The 21,106-nt window shown below is 45.4% G+C and overlaps 1 protein-coding gene across 1 annotated transcript; it reads right to left on the bottom strand.

The window, feature by feature from the left end:
* Positions 1 to 2,032: 2,032 nt before the first annotated feature.
* Positions 2,033 to 15,291, bottom strand: PPP1R15B (protein phosphatase 1 regulatory subunit 15B). Its single transcript, XM_075335656.1, has 2 exons — positions 13,285 to 15,291; positions 2,033 to 3,870 (listed from the first exon to the last, which is right to left on the bottom strand). The coding sequence occupies exons 1-2, from the start codon at positions 15,136 to 15,138 to the stop codon at positions 3,673 to 3,675; spliced, it is 2,052 nt and encodes a 683-aa protein (XP_075191771.1). The 5' UTR covers positions 15,139 to 15,291; the 3' UTR covers positions 2,033 to 3,672.
* Positions 15,292 to 21,106: the final 5,815 nt, after the last annotated feature.

Below are 21,106 nucleotides of genomic sequence, written 5' to 3' on the forward strand. Positions count from 1 at the left end.
ACACACGGAGAACGGATAGTCCCGCCTTACCTGATTTTTCCGGAGCTGTCTGTGGTGCTGAATGACAGTGTCCGGCTCAGGCCACGCCCCGCTGACGCTGCTTCCGGCTCCCAGTGAAGAAGATGCACTGTTCAAATTCACTGGGGGTTGGATGCAGGTGACAGCCGCGGCAGAGACTGCGGGGCTGGTGGGGGTATGTGTTTTTTTTATTTTTAAAAATGACACGTGTTTCTCCGGCGCATGTCACGTGGGCCCGCATCCACACTACATCCGTGTGGTACGTGTGTGGGCCGCATGACAAGCGTGCTGCCGGAGAAAAACGGACATGCCTCCGTATGGAGCACACGGGCTCACGTGTGCTCCACACGGAGGCACGGGCCAATGGCTGAACATGTGCGTGCACAAAAACCCATTGATTTTAATGGGTTTACGTGTGCCCGTGTCTCCGGTACATGTGGGCACGGACCTAGCACATACCGGAGACACGTGCGTATGAAGATGACCTAAAGGGAAGCTGTGGAATACTGCTACTAACCTGCAGATATAGGGTGAATAGCATTCTGAACCTGCCCGGAATGTGCATATTAAACCCCGTAGCTGGGAGGAAATTAACTTTAATCTTCCAAGTGGCCTTCCGATTTCAGTCATTGAGGCAGGGCCAGTTCAGTCACTGTTCTGTGTATGGAAAGCACCTCCTCCGCTGACAGCTTGTTCTACTGATTAATTCGCAGTCTCAGACTGATAGCTAACACTCGGGGTGTAGTGATATGGTGGCACACTTCAATGATGAGAGCGCAAGCAAGGGCATATCCAAACTATAGCGGCCAGCGCACTAGTCATGCAGCGCAGAAGATACAGGGGGCAACTATTTCTGCTAGTCAGCCATGGCCACAACTGGACCCTCTGCAGGGCTTATCGGCTCTGCTGCACTTCCCCAGTGGATATACCGCAGGCGCCGCTCCCAACCTGGGTAAGCACCTTCACTGCCTGTCATCGATGTAGGTTCCCTACAAAGACAGGAAAACAATGGATGCGGGGGAGAGGTGTTACCCTTTTATCCAGTAGGTTTTCTGTCCTTGTGGGGCAGATCCCTCTCATGTGGTGCAGTCATAGGAAAAAGAAAAAAAAAAAAATTCTGAAATTTGAAAAAGAAATTCTTGATTGCGTTGCGACTTTCCGAGAACCATCACGTTTTCAAATTTTGGAATATAGAGCTATGTGAGGTCTTAATTTTTTGCACCTGAGCTGATGTTTTTATTGATATTATTTTGGGGTACATACAAATGTTTTGATCATCATTAATACATTTTTTTTCTGTTGCGCTGTTTACTGATTGCATTACTTTATTTTATATTTTGATTGACTGTTACGAACACAGTGGCACCAAATATAACAAACATACACATCTTTATTGTTAATGCGGTAAAAGGGGGCAATTTGAACTTTTTCATACTTTGTATTGTATTTAATAGTTCCCTTGGGGGACTTGAACCTGCAAGTCTGATCCCTTGTTCTATATAAAGCAATACCATAACATTGCTATATATAGACAAAATCGGTTTCCGATTAACGCTGGCTTTCATAGGAGTGCTGAGATGACAGACACCGGTCATCAACTGGCTGTCATGACACTCAGCAGCTTCCCATGATCATGGGAGCAAAGTTGAGGGGTCAGATTGACAGCAACATGCCGTTGGCAGATTGCCGCTCCACCCACGGCTGTTAGAAGCATATATCGGCTCTTTAAATCAGTTGACATGTGCAGCGAAACATGCGGGTTCTGCGTGCAAGCCTGCATCAGAGGCAGGGAGATGACCAATATGCTAGTGTTTTGGTCTTTGGGGGGGAACAAACGGCCAAATGCGCTCACGTGCAATCTTTGTAGGCCAATGGAAGACAACAGACCTTTAATGGAATAAGAAGCTCTCAAGTGTTCAGGGACTGGATACAAGACCACATTACAGCAGTCTCTCCTCTGTATGGAACGTTTCTGGTAGATTCAATTGCAATTCACAGTAAACAGGTCACATAGTTAAACTCTTGCAGATGTTTATTAAAACAGATTAGTTTTTAAGTCTTTTATACAAAGAAATAGATCTTTTAAATTAAATACATAGTTGCTCTTGATTAACCTCAGCTAATACAAAAATAAAATTTAATGTTCTGCCACGATCCTTTTTGTGGGATGGATTTATGGCCAAAAACAGAATGAGTATGGTGACATACGACATTCCATTATTTTATAGTGAGGTGTTGTTGAGAATGAAAAATGATAATTAAAGGCTTATTCACGCAATGACATGATGGCTGGTGTAACGATATTCAGGTACATTGTTTTGATGGAGTAGTAAAAATTGCTGCTGAGTGGATACGTTACTGGTGCCATATGTTAACTCCATATGTAAATCAGGTCTTAAAATTAAAGTGTGTGTTAAATGCATTTTATAAAATTAGAATTTCTGATGGGGGGGGGGGGGGGTAAGGGGAGACGGGAAAAATTATTAGCTGACGGTACCAGCTCCTGCCACCGTGCACTGTATACAGATCAGCCGGGGCATGCTAAAACAATAGGGCAATTCATTAAGACTGGTATTTTGTACCGTGGGCATGCTTCACCATGAACCCATTTTGGTGAGTACGGCATATAAAAAGCCAAAAGTCACAAATGTTAAGGTATTTATGCCATTAAATTGACAAAAAAAAAAACACCTTGATTAATTGATTCTGTCTTCTATAGTGTTAAAAAAAAAAAAAAAACTAGAGAGCATGCAATAATTTAAAAAGGTCCTTACACACATGCCCTTCACTATGGCGGATTTCCTACTATTCAGCGCAAAAGCAGCAATAAAAAAAAATAAATAAAAAGGATTAGCAGTAATTTGTATATAGAAAATAAACAATTTGTTTCCCCATTTAAAAAAAATATAAAATAAAAAACAGCAGAAATAGTGTTTGCATTCACCAGGAGCAAAAGGGGAGTAAAGTAAGGAGCTAATAAGAATGAGGTTTGTAGAAAAAAAAAAGTGAAGCCATCTTAAAGTTGGGAATATCTTTGCATAGTACAGAATGTATGCAATCTTCATTATATGTGGCTTGCTTCCTTCCAGACACAGGTCCTATAGATTTGCATTACAAACAAAAGCAGGTTTGTCCTCTTTTCACATTCAGGTCTGGACACAGTAAATAGTTTCTCTTTATGCTGAAGGAAGTATTGAGAGATGAGACTAAAAAACCCCATAGTTACTTAAAAAAATAAATAAATGATAAAGCATTTGATAATTCAATTCCTACAACCAATGTTGAAATCAAAATCAGGATTGGGATCTGAAAATTATTTGTCAAGTTCTTTCTTCTAGAATCCATACAATGACTAGATGAGCAAACAGATCATTTTGAATGTTATAGATCGTAACCTTGAGTATGTGCTTAATAAAAAGAACTCCGCAAATAGAAGCAATGGCCTTATTAAGTCATTCAGAGAAGCAAGGTATGGGAGATTAGAAGAAGCAATGGGCTGTTAAGTTCATCTTGTGGCATAGGCTCGGGATGCAATAATGGTAATTTCCCGGGTTTACCACCCCCCTTCACTGTAGGAAAAGAAGGTAGAGTATAGAATTGTAACTGATCGATAAAACTTCTGCAAAGAGTCCCTTGTGTTAAACGAGGAGGGGGCTAGCTGCCCCATATTTCTTGCATTCGGTCCCACATTCTTTGCCTATGGTCAGGGGTGAAGCAATGTCCAATCACAGCCTCAGTTTCCTGTATGCGCCGTAGGAATCGGCAGCGGTCTCGGGCAAACTCCTCCCAGTGACCCTTGCGCTCTTCTTTACTACAAACGTAGTGTACAGTGACTTTATCATAGAAGGTCACCTGGGAAATAAAACAAAGAACAAGAAATAAGAAATATGCATAGAAGACCAACATAAAACACAGCAAACGTGATGCCATATTCACACGCTCGATATTTGGTGATTTATTTTTTTTTTTACCTCCGTACTTGTAAGCCAAAACCAGGAGTGGGTGATAAATACAGAAGTGGAGCCGTGTTTCTATTATACCTTTCCTCTGATTGTTCCACTCCTGGTTTTGACTACAAATACTGATGAAAAATACTGACCAAATACTGAATGTGAGAATATGGCGACATCAAAGTTACATTAGAGATGAGCAAGCGTGCTTGGCACTCCGATGTGTTGTGCGTGAAACATCCCACACAAAGCAGTCTCCCGTCAGTGAATGCTGGGACCCCAGCGAGAGCCATTTCCAGTCCATGAATGGCCCTCACCGAGGGTAAAAATGGTTTTTTTTGGACGCGGTGTAAAATAAAACATGCCCAGCCTCCTCCTTAAATGCTGTCTATGACTGCCTGTATATGGTGGACAGCCAGACTGCCCAATAATTGACTTGTATTACACTCGTTACGTGAGTAGCGCCAGTCAGTATCTGACCAGCTCAATTCGCGTAACGAGTACTCAAGCTTCTTTGTTTGCTCATCATTAGAGATGAACAATGCGATTTATTCTGCCTTGGTCCGGTCCTCCATACCAGACCGTCTTTATGATCCGACATTCAGGACCACCATGCAAGAACGAAGAAATATTCTATTTATTTCACCTTATTCCTCCACTTTCTAAGATCACAAATCCCCTTTAACAAAGCATATGTTGACCCCTGACCCTTATTTAAAAAGGTTCTAAAGTTAAAAAGTTGCCCATAAAAATTAAATATATTTTGTTTTTCTAAGATGAAAAAAAAAAAAATCCTATTGATTGGGAGGTAACCCTTTTTGCATGCTAGTCTTTATAGTGGAGACAGAGTTGTATTCTCAACCCCAAGACAGTGACGAAGCATAAGAAGAAACCTTATCAGCGCAGCCCAAGTGAGGCGGTGGGTGTACAAGTGCAGAGTCACGCAAACCCAGAGGAGACATATCTATGAGAAGCAAACAAATGCTGACTAATGGTCGGCTTTTAGCTCAATTTAACCCAGTTATTCTTGAACTATTTTACACTACTCGTTAACCAGTGAAAAGTCTACTTTAAACCAAATAAATAAAAATTGGTCACATGAAGCCTCTAAGTTAACAGGACACCTCCTATACCAGTCATGTCTACAATAAGATATACCACCACCATGAATGTGTAATACACAGAAATAATTACATTCTTGAATCCAGTCTTAATTAGCAGGAATCATAAAATAAGTGTGTCTGGTCGCGTTAATAGAGAAAACCCACAGAGGAGCACTTTCATCAAAACCCTCTATCTTTCACGTCCCATAAGGTTTTGTTTTGGTGTAGTATTTCCGATGAAGCTAAACGTGTGATTTTATTTTCTCTCTTGATTGCGTATGCGCCTATTATGCCACAAGTTGCCTCCCTGCGGAATATCAGGTCTGTCCTACAGTTACATCAGCCTTACCCCACCGCGGGTTTTACCTTTCAGTCCTTTGCATCAGTCTGTGTCTTATCTCTTGGGAAACCATTACCAGGGATGCGAAGATACGACTCAGAGGATACAATGTGAAAGAACTACATCACCCCTTCAGGGGGCAAACAAGGAAATATACTGCCTGCTGACAATACAAGGAGCTGGAGAGGGGCAGCTTAGGTTCCCCATACACGTTAGATGCAGGGCTGTGGAGTCGGTAAGCCAAACCTTCGACTCCGACTCCGACTCCTCAAATTCTCTTGCACCGACTCCGGCTCCGACTCCGGCTCCGGCTCCGGCTCCGGCTCCGGCTCCGGCTCCGGCTCCGACTCCGGCTCCGACTCCGGCTCCGACTCCGGCTCCGACTCCGGCTCCGACTCCGGCTCCGACTCCGGCTCCGACTCCGGCTCCGACTCCGGCTCCGACTCCGGCTCCGACTCCGGCTCCGACTCCGGCTCCGACTCCGGCTCCGACTCCGGCTCCGACTCCGGCTCCGACTCCGGCTCCGACTCCGGCTCCGACTCCGACTCCTACATATATTGCTTATAGTTAGGTGAAAAATTTATTGTAGTACATGAATATGTGTATGTGAACATCAGACATTTAATAATTTTTATGATACAATAATCAAGATATTTGGATAGAACATAAAATATATTTATTGGAATACAACTTTAGAACACAAAAAACTGTAATAAATTGTAAATATGTAATACACTATGTAATATACAGTAGATTACATATATATCTTGTGTGTGTATATACACTGTATATATATATATATATATATATATATTATATATATTACATATTTACAATTTATTAGTTTTTTTGTGTTCTAAAGTTGTATTCCAATAAATATTTTATGTTCTATCCAAATATCTTGATTATTGTATCATAAAAACAATTAAATGTCTGATGTTCACATTGTACTACAATAAATTTTTCACTTAAATATAAGCATTATACTAAATGTTGTTATTTAGTAAAATATTCAGCACATTCTGCATTGCACTCCTGTCCCCAATTTATTATATATTTTAGGAGTCGGAGTCGGTGCATTTTATACCGACTCCGACTCCACCAAAATGAGCTCCGACTCAGACTCCGACTCCACAGCCCTGGTTAGATGGCTATTGGCCATACAATGGTTTTGCCAATCATCATTTGCCAGTTTCTCCCAAACGCCCCTGCATTCTCCAAGAGTTACTACTAGAAAATGTCTCTCTTCAACCACAGGATACAAAACGTCTCGCTCACACACTCATTATCTGGGAGCACCAAACTAGCAATAGTGATTGAAGGGTTCTCTCCTTTCACCGTGGTGTTGAGGCAAGGATCCGAGTTCTTGAGACAGATGATGGTCCAAAACATGGGATCCACATCTATTAAGCCACTTTAACATTATGTTCTGTGGTCCCGTCGGAATCCCCCGCAAGATGGGTTTTGGACGCATGCGCTGACAGGGATACTGACTATAATGGTGCAGATGTCACCATGTGCTCTGTTGTGCACCATTTTCTGGAGTATACACTTTCTGGCGACGGACACTTAGACGTAGTAGACTGCACCTGGGTGTCCATCTCCTGTAAGTGTATACGCCCGAAAATGGTGCACGACAGAACACACGGTGACTCCATCTGCACCATTATAGTTAGTGGCCCCGTCGGTGCTTGTGTCCGACACCCAATTTGCGGGGAATTCAGACAGAAGCCCCGATAGGACCACTGAACGCAGGTCAGAATGCAATGTGAAAGCAGCCTTAGACCTTTAGGGCATATCCTGTAAAAATGCAAAGCTAGCCAAGAAGTGAATAATCCTTTAAAAACTTTCCTATACCATTGACCCCGATTTACATTGTGGCCCACATTCCCATTATCTAAGCTGTAGAAAGCAACCACAGCACAAATGCAATGCGATTGTCATGGTTGCTATGGACAATGGCAATTTATTTTTTGTGCATGAGGCCTATAGGCTTAGGCGAGAATTCCTCCAAACCACAGACCTGTAGGGCCACACATCAAAGAACAGCAGTAAATATCCACCCAGAACGGTATAAGAGTCATTGTCTGGAGAAGCTGAAAGGTAAACCACAATTAGAAGGCCGGGTATTACGCAGCAGACCAGAATGTCCTCTTAACAGCAGTTCTTTGATCATTATTATGTTACTGAATAGAACGTCAGCATAATGACCGTCCCCTGAACACAACACTCAGTCAGGCCGACACTATGGAGCACATACTGGAACAGTTACAATATGGTCACATCATTATCAGCTGAACCACTCTACATTGCAATCTCACTTTTCAGCATATTGGTCACCATCTGCATAAATAGCTAAAAAGACAACGAGGCTGACGATCAGAAATTCCCTGTGGTCATTCTGAACTGCAGTTTGGTAGCGAATTGGCCACCATCACTCCAAGTGCAAAAGAAATTGCACCATCAGCAGTTGCTAGTCAATAATTAGGCCTACATGCCTAGTTGACGGACCAGCTGTAGTGAAACTACAACTCGGGCGGCACGGTGGCTCAGTGGTTAGCACTGCAGTCTTGCAGCGCTGGGGTCCTGGCTTCAAATCCCATCAAGGACACCATCTGCAAGGAGTTTGTAAGTTCTCCCCGTGTTTTCGTGGGTTTCCTCCCACACTCCAAAGACATACAGAGATAGGGACTTTAGATTGTGAGCCCCAATGGGGAAAGTGTTCCTGATGTATGTAAAGCGCTGCGGAATATGTTAGCGCTATATAACAAAGATTTGATTTGATTTTTGATTAACTCCCAGCACTCCTTAAGGCAGCTGTCCAAGCATTGGGAGTAGCAGTGTCGCAACAGCTGCTGAGGTTGCAGGCCCTGATTTTGGTGAAGCATCACTGGGCTGATAACGTGGGAAATCTGGAAAATATGTCTATAAAAAGGCAACAGACGAGGTGTAAACTTCACTTTTTGTACATTAATTGTGAAAAGAGTTAATACACAATATATGACTCCTTGACCGTACACATCCAAAGCCCATTACTAACCCTTTGGATTTCTGTCACTTAAACTATCATCATGGAAGTGTTTTGTGGATTGATACTCAAACACATACAAATTTATTCTAACAGTAGTAATATGTGTACACGTCCCTAACACCCCAAGGCAAAAAAGAAGAGAACATGTTGGCCTCATATCAGCACAGCCTCAGGCTTTGGGCCTATAACTTCTATTGTTCCTCAGCATAACAGACATATTTAAAGGGAACTTGTCAGTAGGTTCATATTGTCCAAATTACAGGCAGAATGAATCAAAGCTTAGAGCACCACAATGTTTCAGAGAAAACTGGCCAGGGACTTTAGGGAGACACATGACTAGTCTGATGCGGTCCCCACCTGGCTTCCCCAGCCTCCTACTGGCGACTGACCGGTTTTTCCCTATGTACTCATGTGGGAAATACCTGTCAATCAAGTGGAGTAGTCTGATAAGGACATCATTCAACCAGTTAGATATCTCCTTAGGCTAGTTTCACACTTGCGTTGAACGGTATCCGTTGCATTGCGTTGTGTGACTGATGCAACGGATGTGTTGCATATAGTGGCACAACGGATGCAACGGATGCTGCAAAACAACGGAATCCGTTTTGATTTTTTTTACAGTTTTACCGGCGGCAGACTACTGTGAATGATCAGCTGAGCGCTCCCTGCAGCAGGCCGCCGGGTGATCAGCTGAGCGCTCCCTGCAGCCGGCCGCCGGGTGATCAGCTGAGCGCTCCCTGCAGCCGGCCGCCGGGTGATCAGCTGAGCGCTCCCTGCAGCAGGCCGCCGGGTGATCAGCTGAGCGCTCCCTGCAGCCGGCCGCCGGGTGATCAGCTGAGCGCTCCCTGCAGCCGGCCGCCGGGTGATCAGCTGAGCGCTCCCTGCAGCCGGCCGCCGGGTGATCAGCTGAGCGCTGTCACTTGCCGACGCCCGGGCATGCCGGCGGGCGCTCAGCTGAACGTTCGGCCACCACGAGCCAAAATAAAGTTTGTGATTTAAAAAAAAAAAAAAAAAAGCGCAGCATGCGCAGTGAAATTCAGAGGATTCCGCTGCTCAAAACAACGTTACATGCTGCGTTCCTCCCGCTGGGCGGAAGCAACGGAGCGTCGCCCAGCGGAAGCAACGCAGGTCCTTTTGGTACAATCCGTCATCCATACAGGTCTATGGGAAACAGCGGAATCCGTTAACGGATTCCGCTGTTTTCCAAAAGGGCGGATTGTAACGGAAGGAAAACAACGCAAGTGTGAAAGTACCCTAACAGACCCCAGCCGGCTCATCAAACTAGGTTCTCTCTGAAACGTCGCCACATTTTAGATAAGAAATACCTGGCTTCCATCGAGCAGCCAGGCCAGGATTCACATTATACTGCCAGTGGTTTAGGCAGTGTGAATATAGTTACAGATTCCCTTTAAAGGAAACCCGTCAGGTGCAATATGCATTCAGAACCACGAGCAGTTCTGGGTGTATATTACTAATCCCTGCCTAACCATCCCTGTATATACTAGCATAGATAAAGAGATGTTAAGAAAAAGTATTTCAAAAGATCATTTCTCATATACTAATGAGGCTAGGGACTAGTCGCAAGGGTGTTATTTCCTGCGCTTATTCCGCCCTCTTAGCATGCCCACAGGGCGGAATGAGCGCAGGAACTTAGGCCCTTGCGACTAGTCCCTAGCCTCATTAGCATATCATAAAGGGTCTTTAGAAATACTTTGTCTAAAGATCTCTTTAGCTATGCTACTATATACAAGGACAGTTAGGCAGAAATTAATAAAATAAAAGAATGGAAAAATTACCCAAAGACCACTTCTGGATGTTTTCTAACAGGCATCCAGTAAGAAAAGCTATAGATTCTAAAAGGAAGCAATGCAATTTTCAAGAAGAAACCGAAAATATCGGGCAAAGGTGAAAATACATACAAGTTACACAACCAGGTACAAAAGCCACAGACAGCGCCGAGCTTCCAAGGAGCATGCAGCCGGCCAGACCTCACAGCATGTGGCCAGATCCCATGGCCTTCAGCTCCATGCATATAGGACACGTTATCAGTGCACATTTTCCATACTCTGAATAATCAGTGACTCAAACATGAAAAATTCCCCCCTCCCAAGATGCAATGAGGCACAAAACTAGATTTAATAGTCTTTGTATTATTCACTGTAGCTAAAAAAGGTTTTATGAGACATCAAATGTTATGCAAGGCCTAATAATGACAATTGTAGACAACTATCTCATAGCTGGGTGTTACTTAAAGACTTGTGTCTTAATAACAAATAGGCAAATTAGCTCTCCTCCAAAAGGAAAAGAAAAAAAAAAGCGGTCCCATATCATCCCCACCAGAGATCTGCAGACAGCTGCTCTGGGCTTATGCCCTGTGCAGACAGGCATTTTGTTTAGCTTACGCAAATGTTCTTCCTTCTGGATGTGCGCTTATTTGCATACTACTTTCCTATGCAGAAATGCCTGTAAGGCCGGGCTCACACTGGCGTATAGCATCCAATGTGAGAGAATCAGATGAGATAAGCTAATGGCACTCGGCTCATTCTCTGCGACGAATGTCATTTACCCTCACGTGCCAGAATCAGAGCATAGGTGCGGAGGAGAACTTAAAGGGGGGTATTCACATCTCCGAGATCCTATCCCAATATGTTTTAGGCAGCATGGGTATCCCACCACCACTATATATTGGTATAGGATCTTGGAGATGGGAATCCCCCTTTAAAGGGGTTGTCCACTACTTTTACCTTGATGGCCTATCCTTAGGATAAGTCCTCAATGTCAGATCGGCTGGGATCCAACACCCAACAACCCCTGCTGATCTTCTGTTCTCGGTGCCAGAAGCGGCAGCAGGTGGCCAGCAATCCTCAGCTCTAGAGCTATTCTGGCTTCGGACAGTGACCGCAGCCGAGTACTGCCCATCCGCCTTCTATTCGGATCAATATCAGAGGATGGAGCAGCTCCGGAATTGAACATTTATGATTGCCTGCTGCCGCCAGCACTGAGACAGCTGATCGGTGGGGGTGCGGGGTGTTGACTCCAGCCGATTTGAAATTGATGGCCTATTCTTAGGGTAGGTCATCAATGTAAAAGTAGGGGACAACCTCTTTAATCTCACCATTATCTCTCTGCGTAAATCAGACTGTACTCGGATGACATCAGTGCAGTCCGATATTTCACACTCCAATTAGAATTAAAGGTTGGCACTCAGTGGGTATAAAATCAATCCTTTATTTCATCTGTTAAAAGTTGGTGGGAAGGAGGATGCGGGTTGCTGTGCACAACAGCAGCTGTTTCGTGTGTGTGATCATGCTTCAACAGGTCCCGGGGTCAGGACCTGTTGAAGCACAAGGACATGCGCAAAATGTCTGCCATCGTGCACAGCTCACCGCATCCTCCTTTCCACAGACTTAACAGATGAAATAAAGGATTGATTTTATACCCAGTGAGTGCCAACCTCTTCTTCTAATGGGATTGAAATTTGTTAAGAATTTTGGTTTGAGCACCACTGAGGGAGTCACAACCCCACAGACAGCTAAACAGGCATAGTAACGGAACTCACTAAGAACAGGTTTTTGGTGCCGGACAACCTACACTACATGTATACACCAATGCTTCACGCTCCGCCATACACTTGTATGGGTGCACATGATCCGAGATATGCTGCCAATCGCAGCAGGCTCTGAATTTTTACCTATGCTGAATCAGCATTAGAAGGAAAAAAAAAACAGATCTGCTCTGCCTCATTGATTAACATTGGTCCGAGGGCAATGTGAGATTTCTCGCATTGCTCCAGTCCAATTTTAAAGTTAATGCGAGTGACGCCTAAGGCAGAGCATCTGTGCGCTGAGCAGAACATATAAAGCACAAAATAGGTATACATAGGTTGCCAGACAGTGAAGACATTTTTGGGTCTTCTCAAAATAACGAAATGGAGGCACTCTCCTGTCACCCCCACACATGGATATAGTGTATGATGATCATTCGGTCTGCATCATTCGGATGCCAACAGAGCTGACGTCCGTGATTGAATACAGCAGTCCTGTTGGCATACAGCCTGCTCTGGATCCATAGTGGGTGATAAAGAGTATGCCTCCATTTATTAATTTGAAAAAAAGTCATGCTTGGGAAGGCAGGGTGGGGTTACGGGGTCCGACATGCCTTTTTAATATTTCCATAAGCTCCCATTCACTAGACAGGAGACAAAGTGTATATCCCTGGCCTCCATCAGGCAGGTATGTCACGCCATAAGATTTACTCAAATGTATAGCAAAGCACAGCAGACGTTCCTATACTGATGGCCAAAGAAAATACAAACAGAATTTTTTTTTGCTTGCCATGGGGTCCACATGGTGGACAGAGGCCACAACATCCATCTAGACCACCCACTGTTGGGCTCAGATACCAAATGCATCTCCATACACCAGCTGGATCTCCGAGAACCACAGCCCCTCTAAAGGAAAAACAAACATATGGTCACTTATTAAGTGCTATGCCCAACGACACCACAATAATCTGATCATCTACACGACCGCCATTAGAAAACACTAAACCGAGCCATCAGGACACGTCCCTCAACAAAAATCAAAGCTGCTAAAAAGAGACAGGACGCCCTGAAATAATCCACACCACCAACACAAGTCCACTCTGCCAAGTGCTAGGAAACAGCTGCCAGCTGACCAGTCTAGACCACACCGGCTACAGATATATTTAGATAAGCCACATAAGGTCGGAGAACTGGTAACAAGTCATTGGGAGCACGGTCTCAATATCGTGTAGACTCACAGGACAATATTACAGTGCAAATTATGTAAGAAGCATGGTCGGCAGCCATATGGAATATACCTTTTTATGACCAACATTGGCACTTTTCTCCATGGGCACACTGCACTTCTCTCTCAACCGTAAGAGCTGACCATCACTGGGGTGAGTGGGCACAGTCAATTCACTACTTGAGGGGCTCGTACAAACAAGTTCTAAATGTTTGGTGGCAGCGTCACTGCTCTGTCTAGTACGCGCAGCTGTGTGTACTGAGGCTTTAAAAAAGAAGGGGTTGTAAGGATCTTCAGATTTGAGGAACCCATTCCACAGTTTTAAGCTTTCCTCTTCATTGGTGCTAAATTCATCCTCACTGTCACTGTCTGACATGGCGTCGCTGTCACACCACGATTCTTCATCCTCAGAAACGACAGCTGCCTGGTCCTCAAGGTGGGATTCCACCTCAGCAATGGGACCAGTATGTAAACTGGCAGTAAAGTTCTGTGGATTGTAAGGGTCCACGCTACAGAAAGAGCTCCACAACACAACCTCCTCAGCAGCAGGAACGTCTGTCTCTGCGGGAGACACAGATCCTTCACTGTCAAAACCATCATCCTCCTCCTCATCAGAACCCCAGTCATCATCATCACATGAACTGAGGTCTTCCTCTTCATCATCGCTCACAACTGTACCCAAAATATAGCCAATATGCTTATTTGTGCACACAGGAATAGCGGGGGGATGGATGTCCTCTTCCACATCAGAGTCCATATCATCTGTTATATCGGGATAAGAAAGATCTGTAGGATCCTGAGCTCCATCATCCTTCACAGAGTCACTGATATTGGGGGGTGAGACTCCCAAGAACTGGAGGTTTTGTTTAATATTCAAGCACTGCCAGTCCTCCAGACTGTGATATCCTTGGTCTTGATCTGGGCTGGGTGGATATTTACTCTGGGTGTCGCCTGAAATGAATGGTTTTTGAATCAGCAGAGAAAGAGGTGGACAAAGCTTGGACTCCGGGTCAGAACCAGGAAGCTCCACAAGACTGCTGTGGTCCAAATCTGGTGATAAGTCCTTATGATGGCCTTCATGCCAGTCAGGTCCCACCATATCTAACTTTATAGGAAGGGCAGGGTCATCTAGGTCAATATCCTGATTTGGAGCAGGGTCCTTGAGCTCAGTGGTGGGGGCACCTTGGGTCTGGTTCTGCTGCAGGAACCACAGCCTCTTGTTACGGATGTGTTCAATTTCAGCGGTTTCATCTAGAACATCTGGGCTCTGGGGCTCTCTACCTAGATCAAGCCAGGTGAAGACTCCGCGTGATGTGGGGTTGAAGATGCAGGACACCATCCCCAGAGAAGTGGAGCGGAGCCGGGCAGCGCTCTTCTCGGGGTCCACATCACAGGGTCCATCCTGGGCATCCATCATATGGGTAACGAAGGCGTTGTTGGCTGCAGACTTATTACAGCACTCATCACCCACTTCTTGGTCAGGGTCCCCAAGATCCTTCCAGGCGTCCAGCCCCGGCTCCCAGAGGGTCTGCATCTTGTGCCAGGTGCCCAGTTCCTGTAATGTAGAGTCCCAGGACTCCTGCTCCTTGCTGGAGGACACATACTCCTTCCATGGCTTCATGAGGTCCAGATCTCCAGGAGTCAGCAGCTCCTTCCAGGGCCCCAGCTCCTCCAGACACTCTTCCAGCTCCTCCCAAGGCGCGGACCGCAGCCCCAGGGCCTCCAGCATCTCATCAGGCCCCACCGATCGGTGCACGACCCAGGCCGAGGGCAGGAAGGAGAAGAGCGACGCTGCGGACAGTCCCATCAGGTACGACCATGCCGCCCCGAACAGCTGGAACACCCGGAACTGCAGCAGGCCGTGCAGGAAGCGGCCGAGCAGGGCCCGGAGCCCCGGGGAGGGGGACGAGTCCCGGTCCGCACACATCAGGCCTCGCTGGCGCAGTCCTAGGGCGTCTTCGAGCACAGATCCGCCGCCATTAGTCTCTCCGGGAGCGATGGCAGAGACCTCACCGGCCTGAGCTCAGACACCGGCGTCTGGGTACAGCTGAGCTGGGGAGCTGCGAAAGGGAGAGCGTAGGAGGGCGGGGCTAGTGACGTAACAGATCCGGTGACGTCTTCTACGTGGGTGGGAGTGTGCTAGAGAGGGAATGCGCATGCGCACTAGCCTCCGCTCGTTTAAAAGCTTTTGGCGGGATGATAGCAGCAAAATGACCGCCGGGAAGTGGAAAGGGGCGCACTGGAGTAACACCACTGTAGCTGGCTCCTGTGCGTCATCATAAATATTCATTACACCTCACTGCCCGCACCGTGTGCACTGAGCCCTTGTCACATTCTGCTCTGAATACCCCCATTGTGTCCTATCAGGCCTCATTCAGACCGCTCATTTCTCTCACTAGTTCAGCCTATATTCCACAGATATATGGAACATTTCAGTCATGTGTATAACTCACCTATTCAAATGCATGGGTTTGTGCAAATAAACAGAGGGGTGACATCTATGGTTATTACTGTATTAGGCGAATAAAAAACATATTACCTCAAAAATCCCTCGCCCTAAAAGTTATACATTTCAAAAACACCCCCTCAGAATGGTGAAAGGCAAATCCCCATCCGAAGGGGTCAACAGTGGCACAAGAAAAACACAAGAACTTATAGAGATATATGTTTTATTACTTGCAAAAATTGAAATAACCTTACATAACTAGGGTTAATGTGCAAAATATAAAGAGTTTTCCCCAAGGAGGCTATACAAAAAAAGATCTAAAATATGGGGCCGTGCAGGATAACCAATTGCAAAATGAGCTCTATGTGTGAATCCGTATAAAAATTAATCCAACTTAACATGTAAAATTGAGGAAACCCAAAGTAAATCAGTGTCCAAAGAATAACGATATAGGGGAATCATAAATAGATGTCCAATGCTATAGTGCCTAGTGCCATAGTATTTGAACAACCAATAAAGAGAGTTCAGATAGACAAATCCAAGTTCACAACATGGAATGGAAGGTAATAATGAATAGCGTAGTTACCTGCTAAAAAGTCTATTAACCCCTTCAGCCCCGGGGCACTTTCCGTTTTTGCGTTTTTGTTTTTTGCTCCCCTTCTTCCGAGAGCCGTAACTTTTTTATTTTTCCGGCAATCTTGCCATATGAAGGCTTGTTTTTTGCGGGACAAGTTGTACTTTTAAATAAAACCATAAATTTTACCATACGGTGTACTGGAAAGCAGCAAAAAAATTCCAAGTGTGGAAAAATTACAAAAAAAAGTGTGATGGCACAATAATTTTTGGGATGTTTTATTCACGGTGTTCACTATATGGTAAAACTGATCTGTGGGTATGATGCCTGAGGTCGGTGCGAGTTTGTAGACACCAAACATGTATAGGTTTACTTGTATCTAAGGGGTTAAAAAAAATTCACAAGCTTGTCCAATAAAAGTGGCGTACGTTTTGCGCCATTTCCCGAAACCCGTAGAGTTCTAATTTTTTGGGATCTATGGCTCAGTGACGGCTTATTTTTTGCGTCTCGAGCTGATGTTTCTAATGGTAGCATTTTTGCGCAGATACTACGTTTTGATCGCCTGTTATTGCATTTTGCGTAAAACTTGCGGCGACCAAAAAACGTAATTTTGGCGTTTGGAATTTTTTTACCACTACACCGTTTACCAATCAGATTAATTGATTTTATATTTTGATAGATCGGCATTTCTGAACGCGGCGATACCAAATATGTGTATATTTTATTTTTTTTTAACCCTTTAATTTTCAGTGGGGGGAAAGGGGGGAGATTTGAACTTTTATGTTTTTTGTTTTTTTTTAATTTTTTAAAACTTTTTTTTTACTTTTTTTATTTTATTTTACTAGTCCCCCTAGGGGGCTATAGCGATCAGCAATCCGATTGCTGATCGCTATCTGCTGATCACAGCTATACCGGTGTAAACAGCAAAAATAGTCACTTTCTTTTTTCCTCTGCTCCGTGCCGAGGAAAAAGGAAAGTGAAACTTAGTAGCAGCAGGCGTCATCACATGACCCTGTGCTACGATGGCAACCACCGAACGTCACGTGATCACTCATGTGACGTCCGGAGGGGGCGGCGGTAAGTAAAAAACATGGCCGCGCGCATATAGATCTCGCTGCCAGACTTTGGCAGCGAGATCTAAGGGGTTAATGTTCCGGGTGGAATGCGATTCCACTCGGAACATGTAGGCACACATGTCAGCTGTTGAAAACAGCTGATATGTGTGCCGATCCACGCCGCCTGCCCACGGCAGGGGGCTGGGCTTACCGGGACACGATCCATGACGGAAAGATCCGTCCATGGTCGTGAAGGGGTTAAAGGGAACCTATCACCAGTTTTTTGCTTTATAAGCTGTGGCCACCACCATTGGGCTCTTATATACAGCATGTTAGAATGATGTATATAAGAGCCCAGGCCGCTGTGTAGAACATAAAAAAACACTTTATAATACCTAAATCAGTCGCTGTGGTGGATGTGGGTCAAATGGGTGTCTTCGTCCTCCGGTGCCGTCGACGCCTCTGTCGTTCTTCTGAAGCCGCGGGGATGACGCGTCCAACATCATACACACTCGCCGGCATTCAAGTCCTGAGCAGGCGCACTTTGATCTGCCCTGAGCAGGGCAGATCAAAGTATTGTAGTGCGCATGTGCGGTACTGGCGAGTGAGTATGACGTAGACACGTCGTGTACACAGGCTTCAGATGGAGGACGAAAATGGCCGAAAGAGGAGGCATCGGCACCGAAGGAGGAAAATGCCCATTTGAGCCACATCCACCGCAGCGCGACCGTTAGAGGAGTATTATAAAGTGTTTTTTTATGTTCTACACAGTGGTTTGGGCTCTTATATACAGCATGTTAGAATGCATTATATAAGAGCCCACTGGTGGTGGCCACAGATTATAGGGCAAAAAACTGGTGACAGGTTCCCTTTAAATTTTCAGGCCTTCAGGCCTAACTGAGGCCTGCAAATTTAATAGCATTTGCATATTACCCCTAGTTATGTAAAAGAGATTATTTACATTTTTGCAAGTAATAAAACATATATATCTTTATAAGTTCTTGTGTTTTCCTTGTGCCACCGTTGCCCCCGACGGATGGATATTTGCCTTTCACTATTCCGAGGGGGTCTTTTTGAAATGAATAAAAAACATACTTGTAAAACCAGTACTGGTGTCATCGGTGCTTTCCATCCATGTTTTTCCAGTATGACTACGGAAATAAAGATCAAAAGCTCCTATACTTTCTGTGTTAAAGACGTACAGCACACGGATGCCATCTAACCACGTGTTTTTTACAGACCCATACACTTGTATTGGACCTTGTCAACCGTGCTGCCAGAAAAAACGGACATGTGAATAGCACCAGAGGTTATAAGTGTGGTCTCATGATAGAAACGGATGCCCCACGTCCTGGAAACACTGAGGTGTGAAGGGGCTAAGGCCCGTTTCACACGTCAGTGAAAAACAGTGACGTTTTTCACTGGCGTGTAAAACACGCACATGTCCCTGCGTGTGCCGTGATTCACGGCACACGTGGGTTGTCTAAGTGCAATCCGGGCTCCGTTCTCCGTGGCCCGTGATTGCACTTAGAAAACAACTCACCTGTGCCCGCTCCTGCTGTCCATGGTGCTGATTGCTCCCGCGGTGCAGCATCCGGCCGGCGGTGACCCCCGCAGCAGCTGCTTCCGGGTCGGCTGTGTCGCGCATAATGAATATGCGCGACAATAATGAGCCGGCTTAGAAGCAGCAGGGAGAACGGGCTGCAGAGGACATCGCTGGACGCCGGGTGAGTAAAAATGATTTTTATTTTAAAAGTACGTTTTTTTCTGGCACGTGTTTCACGGACCACACCACTGCGTGGTACGTGGAACATCAGTGATGCCAGAAAAAAATGGACATGTCTCCTTGCGGCAATCACGCACACGCGGGTACGCCGCACGGAGACACGTGCAGTGAGAAATCACTGACGTGTGAGCAGACCCATTCATTATAATGGGTCTGCGTATGTCAGTGATTCTGGTACGTTTAAAAAAAAGCACAAACGTCCCAGAATCACTGACGTGTGCAACAGGCCTAAGGCTGTATTCACATATTCTGTTACCATCAGAGAAACAGAACAGATTATTTTCTCATTTGTTATCATAGTGGCTTTTATATTTTTCTTCACCAAACAGTTGTGTTTATTCATAAACCAATAAAAAGACCCCGGGAGGGTTGCAGGTTTTTATTCAACTCTATCACTAAGCGATCGATCCGTCAGACCCAGGCGCTTTCCGATTTGGATGCGTTTCACAAACCCCCATGGACTTGTATGGCAGGGTCTGATCTGCCGTGAGTCACACTCAGATCTGTGACTGATTCCAATACCTTCACCTCCAGGGGTCCACGTGTGGTGGGATAAAACACTAGGACAGCACGTGGACATTTCAACACTAATGTATTATTGCAGCATAATGAGTAGGAGAAAGTTGAAAACTATTTTTTTCCGATACAAGAAAAGCAGATATGTGGGTGAAAATATAATGTATATCTATGTACTGTGACTAGTGATGAGAGACATGCTCAGGTGCGCGGTACTCGAAACAAGCAGATCGGTCGCTCGGACACACTTGACTGGTGTACCGAGTATATTGAAAGATCTTCGGGAAAACTGCTCAAGTCCCCCATTAACTCCCAAATCGAGTCTGTCCAAGTGTCACCCTGCTCAGTTCGAGTACCCGAGAATGGTAGTGCTCGCTCTTCACTAACTGTGATATAGAGGCTGTAGAAGTCAAATGATACAATTTAACCAAAACCGTATTGCAAAAATGCTCCAATTTTCATCCTGGTTTTAATGAGAAAGTAAATACCTAGATGCTGTAAAAAAAAAATCTATCCACAATTACTCTTAACAGCAAACATATGAGTACACCCTCAAACCAGGAACCATACATCTCTTGTATAAAGACAATCTGTCACAGAGGGACAAGCAACAATTTGCATGGTTGTTCTGCTGACCTGAACTGTGCACTCTCCAAGGCAAATAGCATTGGGGTAGCACAGTAGCACTGAAGCTTGTCAGGATCTGAGCTAAGGGCTCTTTTCCACTCGCGATTTCCTGGTGCGAGTGCGATCCGATAAAAAGTCTGATCACACTCGCACCAGTGTTAATCAATGAGATAGTGTCCTCTGACCTGTTTTTTCTCCACACGAATTGGGCTCTCGGTGCAATCGCAGCATGCTGCGATTTGCACCAAGTCTCGGCTCACGTATGTGTAAAATCGTACTGCATTTGCATGTTATGCGACTGCAGTGCGGTGCACGCAGAGAGACAGCGGAGGAGATGGGAGAAAGTGCTCCCTCCATCTTCTCCTCTCCTGTGATGTGATCTGAAGGAAACTGTGTCATTGATTAACACTGGTGCGAGTGCAATCAGATTTTTGATCGGTTCGCACTTGAAAATGCGAGTGGAAAAGAGCCCTAAGGCCTAAGCCACACGGCGAGAAAAACAGTGCGAGTGGAGTGCGATAAAACATCGCATTCCCCTCGGACCAATTCTAGCCTGTGTGTCAGCACACATGAGCGATTATTTTCTCAGCCCTAATCCAACTGAGAAAACAATTGCAGCATGCCGCGATTGTAAGCCGTGTCTCTTTCTCTCGCACCCATTCAAGTGAATGGGGCGAGAGAAAAATCGCACTGCACTCGCGGTACACCGGTGTACCACTAGTGCAGTGCGAGAATGGCAATAGCCGGCTACGCAGTAGAGAGGGAGAGAAATCCCTCCCTCCCCTCCTGAGTGCCGGCCCGCCCCCCGCAGCTGAGGTCTGCTCGCACGAACGGACCTCAGTTGCAAGGACACACGCATGACACTCGGCTCTGCTGTACTGCCAGCGCGAG

Source organism: Anomaloglossus baeobatrachus, chromosome 2 (genome assembly GCF_048569485.1).
Source record: "Anomaloglossus baeobatrachus isolate aAnoBae1 chromosome 2, aAnoBae1.hap1, whole genome shotgun sequence".
Taxonomy (NCBI): Eukaryota; Metazoa; Chordata; class Amphibia; order Anura; family Aromobatidae; genus Anomaloglossus; species Anomaloglossus baeobatrachus.